The sequence below is a fragment of the Barbatula barbatula genome (assembly GCF_947034865.1).
Source record: "Barbatula barbatula genome assembly, chromosome: 11".
NCBI lineage: Eukaryota > Metazoa > Chordata > Actinopteri > Cypriniformes > Nemacheilidae > Barbatula > Barbatula barbatula.
The window spans coordinates 18258181-18278992 of record NC_136774.1 but is presented as its reverse complement, the minus strand read 5'-3'; the positions used below and the strand labels follow the sequence as shown (position 1 = coordinate 18278992).

General features: G+C 37.3%; 1 protein-coding gene across 1 annotated transcript in view; it reads left to right on the top strand.

Moving 5' to 3' along the window:
- kcnn1b (potassium intermediate/small conductance calcium-activated channel, subfamily N, member 1b) overlaps window positions 1-19202 on the top strand; it is a 29024-nt gene extending 9822 nt beyond the window's left edge. Inside the window, exons 3-10 of the mRNA XM_079468322.1 lie at window positions 3326-3778; window positions 6370-6465; window positions 7952-8370; window positions 13208-13349; window positions 13674-13784; window positions 14193-14320; window positions 17407-17476; window positions 17589-19202. Coding sequence (XP_079324448.1) covers window positions 3326-3778; window positions 6370-6465; window positions 7952-8370; window positions 13208-13349; window positions 13674-13784; window positions 14193-14320; window positions 17407-17476; window positions 17589-17888 — 1719 coding nt within the window. The 3' untranslated portion in view covers window positions 17889-19202. The remainder of the gene's footprint in view (window positions 1-3325; window positions 3779-6369; window positions 6466-7951; window positions 8371-13207; window positions 13350-13673; window positions 13785-14192; window positions 14321-17406; window positions 17477-17588) is intronic.
- The last annotated feature ends 1610 nt before the right edge of the window (window positions 19203-20812 follow it).

Here is a 20812-nt window from a genome sequence, read left to right as displayed (position 1 = left end):
CAATATGCTCGAACTTTAATTGCCACACCCAGTGCCGCTGCTAGCCATATTGGTGCCCTAAGCATAATTCCATTATGATGACCCCCCCCCCACCCTGAAATTTGCCAGTTTTACTTTTTAATACCAAACATATAACTCAATACCAATAACACAATAGCAGCATCGCAGTATAAAACCTAGGAACACTAAATAGAGAAAGTAAAATCTTCACAGCTTTGCTGACTTTGTAAACATATGTAGAATAGCCAACACACACTACACATTTGAAAGTGCAAACTTTTCTTCAGTAAACAGAATTAGTAGCAGCACATCCACATTTCCCGAATTTAAGTTAATTAAACATGGACATACCTGCATGTGATGCACGGGCATCATCTCGCAGTTTCTTCTTCTTTCTTTTCTCTGATCTTGACTTATAATGTCTTTTCGGGGCCATTTCCAAATAAGTTGCCTAGGCAACCATCTGTCAAACTGCGTCAGGCGCACGCGCGATCAACCGGCGCTGCTGCGGGTGGTGGTGATATGGGAATGTTCGGCCGGTTTTTTTACATATACATGGCTGAAATGTGCCTGCCTAATAATTTTTCTATAGCCTAATGAAATAAAATTAGATTTAAAAAATTTTTTTTCATTACGCTATTTTTGGTGCCCCCTCATCACTTGGTGCCTTATGCAAAGCACGTGATGCGCGTGGGAGCGGCAGCGCTGGCCACACTCATGACAGAAAACATATTTACAATCCAAAAGAACGACGCGGGTATGATTTTAGTTGAGCCTGTCTTGGTTTCTCGGCTGAGCCATGGATTAAATCCCCAGTTAAATGCTCTCCGCCGTCAGGATTCCCAACATCCGTGCCCGCTGTAGCGCTCGATGAAGCGCCATTTCTTTTCATCTGCTCACCTGTCTCCTCCGCCCTTTTTAGGTATTACAAAACGATCCATTTTTAGCTTCAAGAAAAGTGCGTAGCAGCTCTTGCAGGCTCGCGACACCGTCTTGAACGTAATGACGCAAAGCGCAGCGACAGCAACGTTCATGAGGCGTCGCTTTGATTCTTATGTTTATATTTTTTATATGTCGATTAATTATTAATTATTATTGTTCTGCGTAGTTTGAAGAGAACAATTTTTAAATCTTTATCCAGGATATATATAAAATATTTTTTAATCAGGAAGGGGTGGGGGGTCTAATGGGGGGTCAAGGCGTTTTTTGGAAGGGTCTTGAGACCCCCCAAGACCCCCCCTGGCGCCGCCACTGGGCACAATATGCAACAAAAAGACAATCGCCACCTTCGTTTCATGCTGACTTTAAAAACGTTAGGCAACATTGAATTCTATTATGCATACACACAAGAACTTTCATTTCTCATTGTGTTCCACAGAAGAAAGTCACATGGAGGTGTTAAATCACATTAGGGTGAATTAACTCTTTCCCCGTCATTGACGAGTTATCTCGTCAACCGTTCCCTGCCAAAGACAAGTTATTACGGCAAACGCTGTTTGTACTGTTGCACAGCAGGTGGCGCTGTTACACACCTTTGGGAAAAGTACAGAATCTCTGAACCTTGAACGTATATATTTGATCTGTTTTTAATGATTGTTCTGAGTCTTATCTGGGTGGAGTCTGTGACCAAAAGATGTTTATATTCTCAGCTATTTATTAAAGGTGATGCATTTTTGAAGAAACCTACCCAAATCTAAAAGGTGATAAAAGAAGAACAAAGGCAGATAGAAGAATACAGTTTCTTTAGTTTGAAAGCAGAAAATGTACTGTGAGCCATCAAAATTTTGCGAAAATTAAAAAAACAAAACGCTGGCGTAGCCTGGCAACTTTATTTTAAATGGCTGGTGGGGAAAGAGTAAGTCATTTTTGTATGAACTATCCCTTTTAATGGGTCATATGACACGGTTAAAACAAATATTATTGTTTGTTTTAGAATTAATGCAATATGTATATACGATTTATAGTTCAAAAACAATGTCTTTTCCACATACCGTGCAAGTTTGTATCTACTCTTTGCCCCGCCTCTCTGAAACATGCAGCTATGATTGGCCAGTAAAACAGTGCGTAGTGATTGGTGGAATACTGCAGGTGTGACGGAAATGTAACACATCTCACTATATTTGGAACATCAGGTTCTAAAGCAATTTTACTGATAGGTACGCCCACCTTACTTGCTTATACATTTGGGCGGAATTAGTCGAATCATACCACGAACTGTCGTAGATTTGTGGGGGTGTGGTTACATGAGGCGTTCCAGGCAGGTCAGGTTGAGCATTCACTTTTAGATAGAATACGTCTTTTGTTCTGACACTTAAATTTTTTCCATTTTACGTGTCTAATAAATGCATGGACAACTTATAACACACCAAAGACACAGAAAAACACATTCGACAAACCATGTTCGAATTTGTCATTTTAAACCATTGCTGAGTATTTCCTCCATAAAACTGCAGTTTACCAAAGGTAAAGTGTTTGATACTGACCTCGTTAAAGTCGTCATAAACCTGGAACCAATCACATCAGCTCATTGGACACCTGTGGATCAGCAGTTAGAGTCGTAAATATGCAAAGATGGTGCATAGATTGGGGCTATAATGATCACTGCACAGCTGCGTTAGCTCTCAGTTTCACTTTCAGTTTTAGCAGCATCTGGAACTGCCTAGTGTGACTGAGTTAAGGTGGGGCCAATTTGCATATTCATGTATCTGCGTATTTTTAATGAAGAGGTTTAGAGTTACAATAAAGGTATTTTATAGAAGGGAAAATCATTTCCACAGGAAAAACGTTTGAATATGTCATTTTGATGGTCGACAATTAGTTTCAAGGAAGAAAATTATCGACCACAGGGTTTTTTGTACCACAACAATTTTCATTAAGATTGTACAGTCTCCCTCCCTTAAAAGGTTTTTTTTACTCAATTGATTGAAAAATCTTTTTCATTGTACATCAGATTATTTTATTTCAAAAGATCAAGGACAGAGTTTTCACAATACGACCTCTTCAGTGCAGGTAAATCAGATAAAATAACCTGTTAGGCAGATCTTAATCTTCCATCTGCTCAATTAAATAGTGTAGATTTCAGATGGCTTTGTCAGTACTGTCAGTCTGTAGGCTCACCTTGTCACGAAGTGCTTTCATTGCGGCCTCCAGCGTGCATTATGAACCTCGTAGATGGGGGCATTTAGAATGTAATTATATATAAAAAACGTCTTTTAAATCTTTATTGTGGTGAACTGGCAGTGCTCTCCCTCAGCCAGAACACAAACTCCAGGACACAAAAGGCAATGAGAAAATCTATAACGTATCTTCTCTTTTTTTGTGGCAGGTGAATGCGGATGCCAACAGGCTGAGCCATGCTGGATCGCGGCCTTCGCTGTCCCAAAGTGGCCCACAGTATCCTCAGATAGCCATGAACAGCTGCAAGTACAATGGCGGTATAGTCAGACCACTCAGCAGTCTTGGGACGTCCCGGAGGAACCTGGCAGAGCTGGACTCGGAGACACAGCCTTTACAGATCCTACACACTTCTGGCCTGGAGGTGGTGGTCTCCAAAGGGAACGGAGAAGACCAGAGTAAGCAGTCCTGTGAGAATCTGGTGGGACAGCGGCCGTGTAGCGCTCCACAGAAGAAGAACAAGGACATCGGATATAAGCTCGGGCACCGGAGGGCGCTGTTCGAGAAACGCAAGCGCCTTAGCGATTACGCCCTGATTTTTGGAATGTTTGGGATTGTTGTCATGGTGACAGAGACTGAGCTCTCCTGGGGAGTTTATACAAAGGTAAACGTTCTTGAGTTGTTTGTTGGTGGGCTGATGTTCCCAGCATGTTTCTAACTGATAAAAAGGTATACCTTGATGTAAAATTGATAAAGTCTATACTTAAAACACACTTGAAGTTGCTTTGGATAAAAGTGTTTGCCAAAAGCGTAAACCAGCATTAAGCTTTTCTTGGCCAACCAGAAACATTTTATTTAATCTTTAATAGGTTGATTCATGTCATGCGATTACATTGCGCAGCATTTTGAAACCTGAGATTGATTTATTGATGACTGTTTAAAGACGCTAGAGCATAAATTCATCATTGACTTAACGGACAGAAGCAACAGAGAACATCAATCAGAGAGAGCTCTATAACAAACTTTATCCAATTGCAGCGTCATTTTTTTTATAATTTTGCTTTCTCCTAATCCCCAGGTATCGCTTGTAAACAAAAAAACAACTTGAATTGATCTGAATGCGCTAATAGGCATTGCACTTCATTATATTCTCAATCAATAATTTTAAAGACCTTAATGGGCTCAGCTGTAGTAAAAGCTTGGTGTCACAACAGAAAATCTTTGTATCGTCCGATGCTCTTCAGACTGCTTTAGTAATGCTGCTTTTTTTACTATAGATTTGGAAAAAAGTCCACATAAAAAATAGCATTTACCCGATTTCATTGTTATTGCATATTATTTGTTTAGCGGTGAACAATTTATTTGTGCATTCATGCAGGTCAGTCTAAATGTTATGGTATTGAGGTCTTTACTGTGTACTTAACCCCTCCCCTCCATCTGGCAGCCCTCCAATTCTAAATGACACGCCTATTTTTCTAATTTCAGTCAATTCACCATAGAAAAAACAGGCAACACCCACAATTTATTTCACTCAGAAGTATACACTGCAATTATATACATTATTGTCAGTTTAGTGACACAAGAGTTACAAACACATTCTACTAATGTGTAAAAAAAATTTAATACTGCATGTAAAAACTGCTGCCTTGTGCGTAAACACTATATAGTATGTGCACAGTTCGAGCAGTAAATATTTAACAGTAAGATAATCTCATTCCAAATGGTCTTCAGTACACCTGCTAAATGTCACACACTGTATGTGTCATTTTCATGATAGTACTATAGTAAATCTGTTTTCAGGCTCTTTTGGCCTGAGTGAATTGCTTGCCCTGCAGGTAGTTAATAGGCAGTCCCTGGAGTGGAGTTTTTTTTACTTCTCCTGAAGCACAGTCCAATGCCTTAGCCAGCACATCATGTTCCAATGTTTCAGCAGAATCAGACAGGTTTAATGAGCTCCAAATGCACTGAACTTATAATGAGGAATGTCATCCGGAGAGAAAGAAAAAGAGCAGAGATTGAAAAAGTAAGAGATGACTGTTGTTAGTTCTACTCTGGCGTTAACAGTTTTCCATTTATTTGTAAAATAAAGATTATTGTTTGATATAATTGTTGGATATTTTTCCATTTTGGTTTACATTCAAAATGACACGCATTTATATTTTAAACTATTACACTTTCAAAGTGTAAGATTTTCAAGAGTATCCAATTTGACAAGCATTAAAGGGATAGGTTACCCATTTATTCACCCTCATGTCATTTCAAACCCGTACGACTTTATTACCGACATTCTTCAAAATATCTTCTTTCCTGTTCTGCAGAAGAAAGATTAAATGATGACAGAAGAATTAAATGATGCTAAAATCTCTGCAAACCCTGCAGTCTCTTCCCCACCAGGAAAAGTCACTTGAAGCAGGGCCTCATGTGTTTGTTCCTCAAAAATACATTTACGCATGGAAGATGCTTTTATCCAAAGTGACATGCTGTGCGTTAAAAGCATACACTTGTGTCCTCTCTGGGTATTGAACCCATGACCCCGCCGTGGCCGGCCAACACAGTCTCACGGGAATTCGTGACATCTGTACTCTATTCATTCGAGTTTACTGACACAAATTTTCTCCTTTTTTCGTGTCAGTCAGCATGACTTTCAATCCAATGTATTTTAATAAGCTGTATCTTTCATACGTATAAATATATATCAACAAAATATGATGGGAATTCATACCTATTTTACGAGGTGGCTCATTTATGGGAATTCCTATTTCCTAAGATCTCATCATTAAGTTTTGGGGCGGGGTTAGGGGAACCATTTATTGTTGTTTTGCCACCTCGTGAAACTCAAATTTTTATCAAGATTTGCCTTTGTGGCTGTGATTTTTGAATTTGGGGTGAAGTAAGGTGTTGGTTAGACACATCCTAAAATATGCACTGCTTCTTTTGATATCAGGTTATAAATATAAAAATGTAAATACACACGCAGTCTGTCTTTTTAAAGTCGGGCTGAGTGACACGAAAAGAAAGTCGTGCTGAGTGACATTAGAAAAAGGTTGTGCTCACTGACACGAAAAAATTGGGATATTCGTGTCCATGAACACGACTGATAGATTCCAAATTTCGTGTCACGAACTGCGTTGAGACTGGGTTGGGCTGGCAGACATGCTCTACCAGTTGAACCGAAAGAACATCATTCAAATGAAAATATTTTTGATGTTTTTTTTTCAATTTTTGTTTTAATATTTTGTTTCGATGTCTCTGCAGGAATCCTCATATTCATTTGCACTGAAATGCCTTATTAGCCTCTCCACTGTAATTCTGCTCTGTCTGATCATTATGTACCACGCACGAGAGATTCAGGTAAGTGCTCGAATCAGCTTTGGAAGCCATAAACAAGAGCAGAGACTGACACAGCAGCAAAAAAAGATTACAGAGGCAGCACTTATGCCAATTCCTAATGACTTAAAGTAATACCAGAATGCAAACTTGCCGTGGATATCTGTATTCAATGCCTGTACCATTTTGCCAATCCATTTAAAAACTTTTTATAGAGGGGACACTGATGTTGATTAATGATGGTATTACAAGTGAGGCTTATGGCTAATAGGAGATGTAATTTAATATAGGCCTGTCAATCAGCTGCTTTGTTAGCATTATTTAATGACTTGGAACATCAGATGGTGGTCCAGTGACTCAATGGATATAGAATTGAACACCTTTATTTATGATGGTGGGTTGTGTAAGGTGCAGGAGTGACATCACAGTCGATGCTAAAGACCAGAATGATCCATAGCTGGAATTAGAAAGAGGTTTCTATAACTTGATGTATCTAAATGGGATAGATTTTTTGAATATATTGGTTTTCATAATGTATGTTTATCTACTAGCTACTTGTTGGCTTCCTATCCTTCTTCCTCAGGTCCAAATTATCCATTTTATTTTTTTCTATTCCAACTAAATTACATATTAGTTTGTAAAGAGGCAAAATTGTATATTGGTCTTTAAAGCTACGCAAGTAAGGATAATCCATTGGGTTTTAAGGATTATTAAAAAAACGAGTGAAGCATATCCAAACTTAGTCTGCCTTATTAAAGGGATAGTTAACCTATTAAATGAAAATCATTTACTCACCCTTCTGTCGTTTTGAACCTGTATGACTTTCTTTCTTCTCCAGAACACATAAGAAGATATTTTGAAGATTGATGGTTGGTAACCAAATAGCGCCGGCACCATTGACTTGCATTGGTTTTGTATCCATACGATAGAAGTGAATAGACTGATTTCCCTCCGCTGCCATGTTGAAATTGAAAACGAGGCAGAGGTGGAAAGAAAACCGGAAGGACAGATAGACTGCACTGGTTTGGACTACCATCGGGTGTCTGTGACATGAAAAAACAAATGATGCGTTAAAAAACAACGTTAGATTGGCTGTGTGTGCGTGAATGAAACCCACTTATGGCAGTTTAAACAGTCCCTAATATGAGATGGTATGGCGGTCAAGTATGGAAGTGGTCAAGTATAACAGCTTGTGTGACATGCATCCAATGCTTATACTGTCACATTTAAAATCATAAACCAATGCAGTCGATCTGTCCTTCCGGTTTTCTGCCTCACTTTCGATTTATTTCAACATGGCGGCGGCCTGAAATCAGTCTATGGGTATCACCGTTATTTGGTTACCAACATACTTCAAAATATCTTCTCTTGTGTTATGCAGAAGAGAGAAAGTTATACAGGTTCGAAATAACAAAAGGGTGAGTAGATGATGACAGAATTTTAATTTTTGAGCGAACTATCACTTGTCATGAAAATGATGATACATTTGTTCTCCTTGTAAAACCTCCAGCTTTTTATGGTGGACAATGGAGCTGATGACTGGCGGATAGCCATGACGTATGAGCGTATCTTCTTCATTGTGCTGGAGCTCTTAGTGTGTGCCATCCACCCCATCCCAGGTCAGTACGTCTTCACCTGGACTGCCCGCCTGGCCTTTACCTACACCACTTCTGTGGCCGATGCAGATGTGGACATTATCCTCTCCATTCCCATGTTCCTGCGGCTCTATCTGATTGGGCGGGTAATGCTCCTGCACAGCAAGCTGTTTACGGACGCCTCATCACGCAGTATCGGAGCCCTTAATAAGATCAACTTCAACACACGCTTTGTCATGAAGACATTGATGACTATTTGCCCAGGCACAGTCCTGCTGGTTTTCAGTATATCGTCATGGATCATAGCCGCGTGGACTGTGCATGTCTGTGAAAGGTGAGATTCGTCTGGTTTTCTTATCTTTGTTTGTGCCTGGCTTATTTGTTTTCACTCAAATTCTGTCATGATTTATTAGTGTCATTCTAAATGTGTTGAACAGACAAAAACTGTATTTTAAAATAATGAAAGTAGATGGGGACCGGGGCAGTTTATATACAATATTAAACAAAATTAGTTGATAGAAAATGTTTAACCTGATGAACCATGACAGAATTTTCTTTTTTTGGTGTACAGTTCCTTTAAGAACAGTTTTAGATGTACTATCTTTAGTTCATCCAAATAAATGTATTTTCTTATTATTTATTCATTCTGATGTGCGGTTCAAAACCTGTATATGACTCTTTCTTCTGTGGAGCACAAAAGAAGATATTGAAATATCTCTGTGGTTTTGTGTCGATACAATGAAAGTCAATGGGTTCCATGTTGTTTGGTTTCCAGCGTTCTTCATAATATTTTTTTTGTCTTCTGCAGAAGAAATACATACAGGTTTGGAATGCCATGAGTTTAAATAGATGATATAAGAATCTTCATTTTTGTGTAAACTACGCCTTTAAGGAGCTTTGTCAGTTGCATTTGTAAAATATAAGTGGCAAGTGAATGTGTACATGTTTTACATTGTTGTTGTTCTATGTTTCTCCCTCATATATGCTTCTGGATAGGGGTCCAAAGTGAGTCTGCGCTCTGCAAGGAACAACTATTAGGCTCTTACCTTTACCAAACATTGCAAACTCTGCCTATATGGCGTTTGCTAAACTTGCAAATTGCTGCCGTGCTGGAAATCCCAAATTCTTTTCCAAATTCAAATTCTTTTCTCCTATAAAACGTTGGTCATTTTATTTCCTGTTTTAAAGAACTGCCTTTGCTTCACATAACACTTAAGTCATTCTTCAGATTTTGGGATTTTCACACAGCTGTCCCCATTTGTCTACATGGTCGTCATTAAGTTCATGGCAGCCTGTCTTTTTCCTAAAGCGCTGTCAATCTTTGACCTTTTCCGATGCTCTAAAGTGCTGTTGTTGCCAAGATAACTTGACCCAGACCTTGAGGGAAAGTAAAGATCTAGTGTGTTGTCATAGCCCTTAGATATAAGACAAAGCAACACAAAGCTAATCAGGTCACCGCGAGCCCTTTAGCCAGTTTCTGTGCCCACTTCTTACCCATTAGATTAGATGTGATACATCATCCACCTGCTGTTTCTTCACTGCACTGCACTATAGCCCATTATAGCCCAGTGGTTCCCAACCAGGCCTATCCCAGGAGGGCACTTTAGCAAGTTCAAGGGGTGATTATAATTTTTCTCTTTGAAAAGATCAGTCAATAGATAGCTTTTTAATTCCAAAAAGGGCTACTAAATATTTAAAGTACATTAATGTTAAATAGTATAACATAGTTTAAAGGGAAAACATTTGGCGATCATGAAGATCTCGTATAGGTTGGGCTGTAGGGTATATGAAAATTAGTGTCGACACTGGCAGGCCTAAATAGACCACAAAACCAGTGCTTGATGTACTGTATGACATTTTTTGTTCTGTTTTTCTCTCTTCAATTAAATTTTAAACAATAAAGATAAAACATTTAAGACCAATATTACCTTTTTCAAGTCAGCTGGTTGCATGATGATCTACAGTAACATATAAAATATATATGTGAATATTGAATGTAGTATAGATTTCTCATGCTGTCTGTATATTGTGCACAGCAAAAATCATTTTCTTAAGTTGTACTTTTGTCTTGTTTGCAGTAAAAACATCAAAACATTTTTACATCAAGATACATTTACCATATATTGTAAGATACTTTGAAGAATTTACAGTGGGATCCAAAAGTATGAGGTCAAATGCTTTTCTTTAATATTTCTTATTACAAACATTTTGCATGGACTTCTGTGTGCATCAGTAAAAGCAAATAGGATTTTAAAATACTGAAGTGGAAGTTATATACAACTCAATATTGTTTTTTTAAAGTAAGTGATTAATTCTTACTTCATTGGTAAGTTGTTTTGTTGTTTGTTTGTTTTATGCATAAACATTGGTACAGTTTGTAAAATGTATTATTAAAAGAAGATACATTTTGCCAATGGGGTAAGAAAAACAGAGATAAGATAAAAATTTACAAAGTCTTGCTTCTCCATTTAATGCGTTTAAAATATCTCTTGCTTTAGATATTTTATCATCTAAAACAAGAAAATACAAATAAAGAAAATAACTTTTTTGCCGTATTGGGAACACTAACTAGGTGCTATGAGTTTTTTTTATTCTATATACTTGTGTTTGGTAGAAGTTTCACTGGATGACTATTGAAAGAAAGGAGAGGTGCTTTATCAGCACCTTTGGCACCCTGCGAGACTCTGTATTTTCTTTTATTTGTCCCTAAATGGCCACAGCGACGATCTAACTTTAAATCATTTGTCGGCCCGCGAGTCGACAGTCCTCGTTTAATAGCACTCAAGCTAATGAGTCTTCAGTTAAATTCATGGACAGAGAAGCTAGACACTCACAGATTGATTCATTTGCACATAATGTAGAGTTGCCCTATAGTCAGCACATGAACATATTGTCCATCTGAGGCCAAGAGAAGATCTTGTTCTGTAGCTCCATCATCATTTTTGTTTCAGTGTTTTATTCTTTGCATTTGTTTTAAGAGTGTTTTTTGAGCGGAGGTTGCTTGCATAGTGTGTAACAGTCAGGTTCCGGAAATTAAAATCCAATTCATTTTATCCATTAGGAAATGTATTTTTAACACACAAACCTATAAGAAAAGACCGTCAGCTTGGAAGTTGGTAAATAGCCATCAGTCTTTTGTTTTAGCCATCATTCTGCATGATTGCTCACTAACATGGTTAATGTCAAGAATTTGTAAGTCCCTGTGGAAAAAATGAATACATTCCAAAATCCTAATGGCTAAGTGTCTGGGCATATCGTTGCGCTGTATGGAGTTGAGTATGTTGATAAGATGGTATGTTGTTCCCCTACAAAAATGTATAACGGTTACCATAGTTTCCACCAAAATACAATGGTAAGTGTACTACAATACTTGTTACTTTCATTACAAGCCATTTTTACTGTATACTCAAATTAATCTCCTTAAACTATACTTAAACCATGGTCACCATAGTACATTTTGGTAAACATTGAATCGACGGTAAAAGATTCAGTGATACGAATAAAAACTAAAGCTCTCCAACAAGCATTCTGTCATTTGAGATAATGCTAAAATGTTGAAGTCATCTGTCTGACCGGTCACATGTGGCCCACACTCAGTGCATTATCTAAGTCCATGGCAGCTTTGGACTGGGTTACACTGCCAGCATGTTTTCTCCATATAGGCTCTTTATGCTTGTGTAATGGATCGTGACTGTCACAATAGTTTTACATAGACTCATTCTCCACACCAGGACGAGCTGGAACACTGGGAGAACAGGAGCGAGCCATTTAACTTGCTTGGGCTGCCCTCTTGCTCCCACAAGCAGAATATGGACATCACTCCTTTGAATTATACACAAAGGCACCTTGATTTATATTTGGGTTGTCCGCCTTTTATCCTGCGCAGATAGAACTGCATATTGAAATACACTGCTGCATTCAATACTTATTGATATTGCAATTTGGGTAGTCTTGAATTTACCCTTCAAATGAAATTGAGCTTTTCAAATGACCCCTGATGCAAAGTGGGCCTTTTCAATGATTCAGATGGATCTTTTAACTCTGAACGGTGTCAATGAATAGTGATGTTTGTAGAGAAAAATGAAACACTGGACCATAAACACTTTCTGTTTCAGTTTGTTTTTTATTAATTCATTTATTCTTTAGTCCTAAAGTCTTGGTTTAGTTCTAAACATTAATTTTTTGTTGTTGTTCAACATTAAAAACAACAAGTGCCTCTGGTCCAGTGTTGTTTGACAGATGCAAGTCAGATATATAATGATCATATGTATAATTTTGTAGGGGTCAAATGAAAGGAATTGACCCCAAAAAAAGAAATCATTGTAATTTGTTGACTTTTTACTCACCCTCATGTCGTTCAAAAATTAGATTGGCTTTCTTTGTTTTTTCTTTGTTTCAAAACACAGATTTTTAAAGTGTTGTTTTTGGTTTTCTGATTTATAAGGGAAGTGGACTGTTAATGCCTTTTCTCAAGCTTAAAAAAGGAAAACATTTTGGGACTCAAACTTAAAAATAGCAAACAAAAATGTAAGCGTTTGTGTTTTAGTTCCCTAACAATAAAGAAGACCATAGAGGTTTGTGTGACATGAGGTACATATAAGAGTAAATAAGGATTTCATTTTCATTTTTGGATAAACCTACGTTTTAATAAAAAACTGTGAACAATTTGAGATTCTTGGTGCACTTAAAAGTATTAAGTTGAGGTGAAAAAAGAAAAAAGTCTTTCCTGGTATCAGCAATATATATCATCTAATTGTCAAAACAAAATATAGATCTGCTGGTTAGACATACAACATGTACGTTTTTGGCGTTAAAATATAAAAAAACGCAGTATTTATATTTAGTTTACTTGTAAATTTACATTATTCCAAAATGTTTCCAACAATGTTAAAATCCAGACAATGTAGTGATTTAGCAGTTTAACGTCCCCCCTCATTGTGTTATGCTCAGTTTCGGTCGACAGTCCTTCACTGCGCCAACAAGTTACACCTGTGTTGTTGTTTTGAATATGCAACCTCAAACTGTGGAAATTACACACGCTTCAACACTTTTAGTAAATCTGTTTTTAGAGAAACAAACCAAATCGTACTCTTCCTTTAAAGACTAAACAATTTAAGCAGTAATCATTTTACCAATTGAATCCCTGAATTTTTGTAATTTTATCTCATCAGATACCATGATAAAGTGGGAGTCACCAGTAACTTTTTGGGAGCCATGTGGCTGATATCCATAACCTTCCTGTCTATTGGTTATGGAGACATGGTGCCTAACACATACTGTGGAAAGGGTGTCTGTCTTCTCACTGGAATCATGGTGCGTATCTTTTTTACCCCTCTGAATATGTATAAAGACACAAAAGTAGTCAAAAGTAGAGTCCAGGGTAAAATCCTGTTGTCGCAATGAGTAGCCTCTTCCTTCAAATCTGAAATATTTCAGATTGACTTTTATTGTGCATCGCGCAGCGTTTTGGCTGCCAAGTTAAGTTCGCACGGACAGTGATTTTCTACACTGGCTGTTGGTTGCTATGATACACTTTCAAAATTAATCTAACATCATCATGATATGCTGATATACTATTTTGTCTGTTTTACAGTTTTTTTCATTTATTCTTGATGTCTATTTATAACCTGTTTGCAGGGGGCTGGTTGCACTGCCCTTGTTGTAGCAGTCGTAGCCAGAAAGCTAGAGCTCACCAAGGCTGAAAAGCATGTCCACAACTTTATGATGGACACTCAACTCTGCAAAAGAGTAAGCCTGTTTTAATACACAGAATCAATAAACATTGTTAACATTATGATTCATGTAGTTCTTTAAGAAAGTAGACAGTGTACGTTTAAATGATAAAATCAAATTGATTGCGCGAGGCTCTTAAAGCCAAATGTTGATGCTGCATAAGGACACTAGTCGACACTCATTTTTTTATGTAAAAAACCTGGCAATCATATCTCACCCATATCTCTAACTCACCAGAACTTTGCAGGGTCTATTACTAGTTTCACTTTGCTAAATACACGCTGTATTTCAGGAGCATTTAAAGTTTGTCATCATTTCTGTAAGAGTGTGCAAACAAAAGTCTGTCTATCTGTACACTAGCTATACTGATACTATAAAATCAATTTATGTTGATTTTATATTCTTGCATTTGTTTGCTGGCAGGTGAAAAACACGGCTGCTAATGTACTCAGGGAAACATGGCTAATCTACAAATATACTAAACTCGTGAAGAAGATTGACCACGCCAAGGTTCGGAAACATCAGCGCAAGTTTCTTCAGGCCATCCATCAGTATGTACAGCTATAACATTCTGTCTTATACTGTTTATATAAATCTAAAATTGACAGTGATTAAAACTTTTACACTTTAGTAAAAGATTCTTATTTCGGGTATCTGCTCATATATTATTGCAAATCAATACAAAAAAAGCAAGTTTTATTGCATATCATGAATGTGATAACGGTTGTGAATGCTTATACAATTGTTTTGTAAAAATTATTATTATTGATCTTGGGTGCCAGATAAGCAAAACGGACTTGAAAATGACAGTCTTTGGAAAAGTACTAAATCCCTGTACTCATTTCACAAACACTACAGTATAACGGCCAACAATGCAGCGTTTATGTTAAGCACGTGAAAACATCATGATAAAGGGAATTATAGCAATTACCAATCTGAAATAATGATGGAAATGAAAAATTTGAAGTGACACACAAAAAGGATTGCAAATAAAATGATGGATTTTAGGGTCAGACATAAAAGTTGAAAGTCTTTTGGTGTCAAGTGTGGTGTGCAAATTGAGGTTTTTAAAAATGTATTCTGTGTTCCATTTGTTTTGCCTTAAATCACTGCAGAGCTCAAAAGTAAGTCTTATCTTCTATTTTTACCTACCACTGGAACCTTTATTCATTCTTTAAGTCTTATTCAGCTATATCAACCAACATAAAACATTTGAAGCTGGGTGTCATCTTCATTTAAGAAGAATACAAAATAAAAGTTTGGATATACAGGTTTAGATATATAAAGTTTACAAAGTTGTTAAGTTTACCTGCAGGGAAAAAGTCTTCTCAGCTTCAAATTAATCGGATTTCACAATGTCCAAAAGCCATTCGTCTAACATGTACCAGACTTGCATAGAAACTCACTGCACTGGTCATCTTAGCTGCAGTATGTATCTATTGTTTTGTGTAAATGTAAAGGTTGAATATACCACATGTGTATGTCCAACCAGTAATTTTAGATCTTCTTCTTGTTTCCTGTGTTGTTTTTTAAATGCAGTAATGTTGGAAACCTTTGGCCGCATTATTGGTTCAGACTCGTCGTCAGAGTAAAAGCACCAGTGCTTAGCACAACAATTCATTTATAATGTATCTGGTCTTAACTTTTACGAGACCACATAAACATTCCCTTGCTTAATGCACACAATCATAAAATTCTAAAAATATCTGCACCTAAAATGCTCCATAAACTCAAATCGACCTATGTTGCTCATACAGCAGAGAAGTAAATCTGTAGTGCAGGGAGCTATGGAGGTCTGGGTACACAAGCAGACCAATTTTGGCCCTCCCAAAATTGAGATTTCATCTTTAAAACGGTACAAGCGCCTGTGGAAAAAGTATAAAATGCTTACATTTTATTTTACCATACAGCTTGCACACTTGTTTTTTTCCCTTTGAGTGCAAGGAAAGGTTGAAGAGAACATTAAAAAATGCTGAATACACAAGAAGTCATCATGTTATGTTAACGTTCAGCATGCAACGATTGGTGACAAGTTGTTTTTTACCCCAAGAATCATGCAAAAACATCTCGGACAAAACTCACAACATGTTGCTCTTTCTCCACTCCAATACACTCTGTCCTCACCACCTCCTCTCTTCTTCAAAGCAGTACTTTCCCTTCCGGGTTTTGTTAATGCTTTTCTTTAGGAGGAAAGCCCAGCCTTGGTTTTGACTTTCTGATTTCAATAGGCATTGAAATTAGGTTAATGCTAAGGCTAGCACATCTGTCAGTATCATGGACAACATAGCCCATGTCCTCCTCATTGGTCAATTCATTTGTTTGCACTTTACACTGGCTCCGGTCTGACCACCCAGATACATCTGTAAGATGTCTGCTTAAGATCTGGACAACATATTCTGTGTAAAAACATCTTAGAAAGAGCTGTTATACATTCCATTCTAAATCATACACATCTTGCATACATCTTCTAGAGGTCTATATGACATCTGACAACAGACGTCTCAGAGATGTCTTCCAGATATCTTGCAGATGAAAATGCAGATATCAAATACATGTCTGGATGTGCGTGTGCTATCAGGGAAGATACATTAAATGTTTTCAGTCGAAACCTACTGAGAGTTAACTTCCGCAGTGTTGCCTCGCAATCTAAATGGATGTGAATTATTGTAGTATGTGGTCAAGCGTGTTTGCACGGTTCTGGTCCGAATGTTTACTTATAAACAAACAGGACTGTGAGGTTTGATTATATAAATACATTTAGACATTTGTTCATTTCAAATCTGTCAAGCTTTTGAAGATACACAAAATGACAATAATAGCATATTTTGCCCTTGATAGTATAAAATGTATCTACAGATTAAAAATCTCATTATAGCATCACAAGCATTACTCTGAAGTCCACTAGTATGCCATATTCAGGAATGCATTTTTATTTTAATATTTGGAAAAAGTTTACCTTTATATGTATAATCTTAAGCAAAAAAATTTTACAGTGTCTATTCTTAGTGTATTTTATTATTCAGAAATACATTTCATGCCGTTACAACCTTACCATTTCTAACTGCATTGTCCATTACACTTCTGCTGCGACTTTCAATCCGTATCAGATCATCCTTGATCAATTTCTTTTTTTCTTTGAGGAGGTGTTCTCAAATCCATCCATATATTTATTCAGACAAACAGTTGTTCTTTTCGATTACTTTTATTCCTCCTGTGGCTGAATAAATGTGCATGTGTGACTGGTTGAACAGGAATGTGAATGTTTGCATGTTGGCACATCATGTAGTAGAAGAGCATTCATAAATGTGATATTTTTGACTTTCCAAATTTCTGCTCAATTGTTACTCTGTTTCTTCCTCTGTTTCTTGCTTATTTCCTTCTTTTCATGATCCTCATCCCAACACTTTCCTTTTCGCTGTTTCCCTCTATAAACCCCTACACATCCTTTTACTATTTCCTAAACTCTTGTGTTTCCTCATTTGACTTCATCCTCTATAAACTCACTCTTGCATTTCCTTCTTCACTAATTCCCTGATGAAACCCTTTTCCCCCTCTTATATATCTGTGTGTCCTCTTTACTTTTGCCCCATCTGTTTCTCTTTGGCTGTCCACATGCCCCTACTTCTTTTCTACCCAGACTGAGAAGTGTAAAGATGGAACAGAGAAAGCTGAACGATCAAGCAAACACGCTGGTCGATTTGGCAAAGGTGCGTGACATCGGTCTTTCTGCTTTTATTCTATCACTTTAGTTGATTGTTGTGTTGTATTAATGTACCACGTAGACTACACATGTATGCATCATGATCATCACTTTTTCAGACGCAGAATGTGATGTATGACCTGGTATCAGAGCTGCAGGAGCGCAGCGAGGAGCTAGAGAAACGGATCGGTCACCTAGAAACAAAACTGGACTCCATAAACAGCAGCCTGCAGGCTCTGCCTGGCCTGCTTTCACAAGCCATACAGCAGCAACAGCACCACCTGCTGGACGGGCTGACTCAACGTGGATTCACATTCACACGACCCTCCTCGCAGGCTTCCGAGCGCTCGTGGGCATCCTCGGTACACAGACAGAGATCACCCTCTACGGCACCACACACGTCGTCTGACAGCGGCTAGCACCCTCGCACACACTCGAAACCATATTCTAAACCTACACACACACTCCTTCACACCTATCATCAACTAACACTGCTGAATATACTTTTAGTACTAAAACGTTAACAACGAATGAAACACATCATGGTAGAGATATGGTTTATGTTTAGCCATTGTATGGCTGTTTAAAGTTAGCTTTTTTGTAAAGCCCTTGTATAGTAATGGACTGGATTCAGACGCAGGGGTGGAAAGGATTTGTATAAAGACACAGTTTGGAACAGAAGATTAAATGGAAGTTAACCAATGGAATCGAGGAGGCTGGACGATGAAAGGGAGAGAGAGTCACCAAATGGACAGCCTGTCTGTGGCAGTTATGTAGGCTGTGTTCGGAATAGCATACTAGCATACTACTATTGTTGTGCACAACACACAAAATTGGATTACAAAATGCAAAATAACTTCATTTCCAAGTTGATAATAGACCATTTTAATTGAATTATAGACGTAACATAATGAGCTACTGTAGGAATGCAGTATACTGTCGTTTAAAACGGGCACCGTGGAATATAATGCCTACTGTTTCAATCACTATTTAGAAAAATAGCACCATGCATGATATACTGCACAGTATTCAGTCGTAAACTAGTATTCTATTTTAGATGTATTGTGAAGCTGTAAGGGCCTTTGGAAGATTGGTGAGAGAGGAAAAATGTATCATATCATATTTTGTGCTATTAAAATGCAGAACAATCATTGCAGAAATGTGTGTGGTCTTTCATGCTCTTCGGGGAGATTTACAGGAACCACATCAAACATAAAATTCATTCATAGAGCTTCCAAGGGTCCTTCCAGCTTCTTTAATTCAGGAGTTTTGCAAGACAGCCTGGGGATGTGCTTGGAAGGATATATACACAGCAATGCAAAAGATAATGGAGATAACCCTTAGAATGGTTTACTCTTCATTTTACTATTTTTTTATCTCTTTTATTATTTACCTAGATTTTTATAGCTTGTAGAGGATATACAATAATGTTACTGCAGAGTGGCTGCATAGTCAAAAACATTCAATTCTTGATCAAAGCAAAATAAAACAATCACCTCGGTGTAGACATGAAGAGATAAACCCCACACCCATATCATAATCATTTTCATGAATTAACTGATGTGTTTCCCGGTTCTGGGTTTAGACAGAAAATGTCAAGATGTGATTGTCTTTACGGGTTTGGAAAACAGCAAACTGCCTTTACTGTGTGTCTTTGGCCTTGTTGACCAAGCTGTAGCAGATTTACATAATGCTGGCCTCCAATGTATGAGAAATAAATTAACAAATTCAGTACCTCCTTATCTTGAATTTTTATCAATCTCGTCTTTATTGGAAGTGTGATGTCTGTAAATGTTGGCAATTTTAGGAATACAATTTTAGATACGTTTCGAATCTGCTAACATATAACTTGCAATTGTTTTTAGAACGACAATAGCATAAGCTTTAGACTCAAGGATGCCGATGATGCGTGATGTGAAACGCAACCAAAATAGCAATTCCTGTATTACTTGTGGTTGATGGGATAAAACGTTTGTGCAGAAGAATGGACATCATTTTTATCCCACTCAGAATCAGACACTTCAAAGTCTGTAACTCAAGTGTTTTGACAGTCTTTTATACTCATCCACCGATTTATTCCTCTTTCATTTCTTCTGCATTTGTGCATTCTCTCTTAACTTGCCCTCGTATATCAGATGCAATTCTGAAAGTTTATTTTTAAAATATTCAATGTGAGTGGGTGCTGTGACGTGAACAGACCTCCTCTCATCTCTCTTGCCCTCATTTCTATTCTTTCTAGTCTTCTGTCTTGTTTTAGTAATTGACTTCAGCTCTTTACAAAGTGTTCCTGTAAAGCAACAGGCATGCATAAAAACATGCATGATCAAAATACTCTACAGTCAAATGCAAATGAATAGCTGCTTAGAATAAAGACGATATCACACAATAGACACTGCCTGAAGGATGTGATATAATATAGATTAAAAATATTCAAAGAATATATATTGACCATCAAATATATCAATTTACAAATATTTTACCTGCTAAAAACAACACAGAACATTGTCCCAGGGCCTCTGATGAGGGGGGCTCCTTGTTCACGTTTGTCCTAGTTTCTTTACAAAATAAACTTTTGGAGTTTACTTGGATTAATATTTATAAAAATGCACTTTCACTGCTTTTCAGATGTGTATTTCTGCTCTACTCTCATACATTCCCCTAAAGTCCACTAGCTTCACTCAGTTAATAGTTATTAATATTTAAGAAGTAAAATAAACAAACATGCTACACTCAGTGCAACCAGGGGCACAATAAAGGATTAATGGCTTGATCAATGATTTATTTGGCTACAGAGCTTGAAAGCATGACAGAACATTTTAAAGGTAAAGCTGAATGGTAAATGAATACGTTTCTTTTCAAACAAAATGCTGTTAAGTTTACTGTAGGGCTAAGAAACAATTTTAGAAAGCCATGTCCGTATGGGAAATGTTTGTCAATTTATGTCAGAATGTTGTCATGTCTGGCGTTATAACACGTTTATCCATAAACGTTGGCCTTACACTATCATTGTAAACAACATAATTGTGAGGTCTTGGTGTCATAACAGGCTTTGCTCACATAATCATACAGCCCTTGTTGACACTACAGATTTTAACATGATGAAACATGGACATGTGACCACAAGAGGGCGCTATTTGACTGCTATACTGTATTACTTATTATTTCTTACGTCTAGTATTAATATTGTATAACATTTTTTTACATTTTTATGTATAGGCTACATTTACATATGTTTTTACATTTTACAATTTAGTAACCTTAGATTTGAGAGAATTCTGTCACAAATTCATCCATGTCCAGTCCATGTGCTATTGCTTTTTCATGAGCTAAAAGTACACGTTTT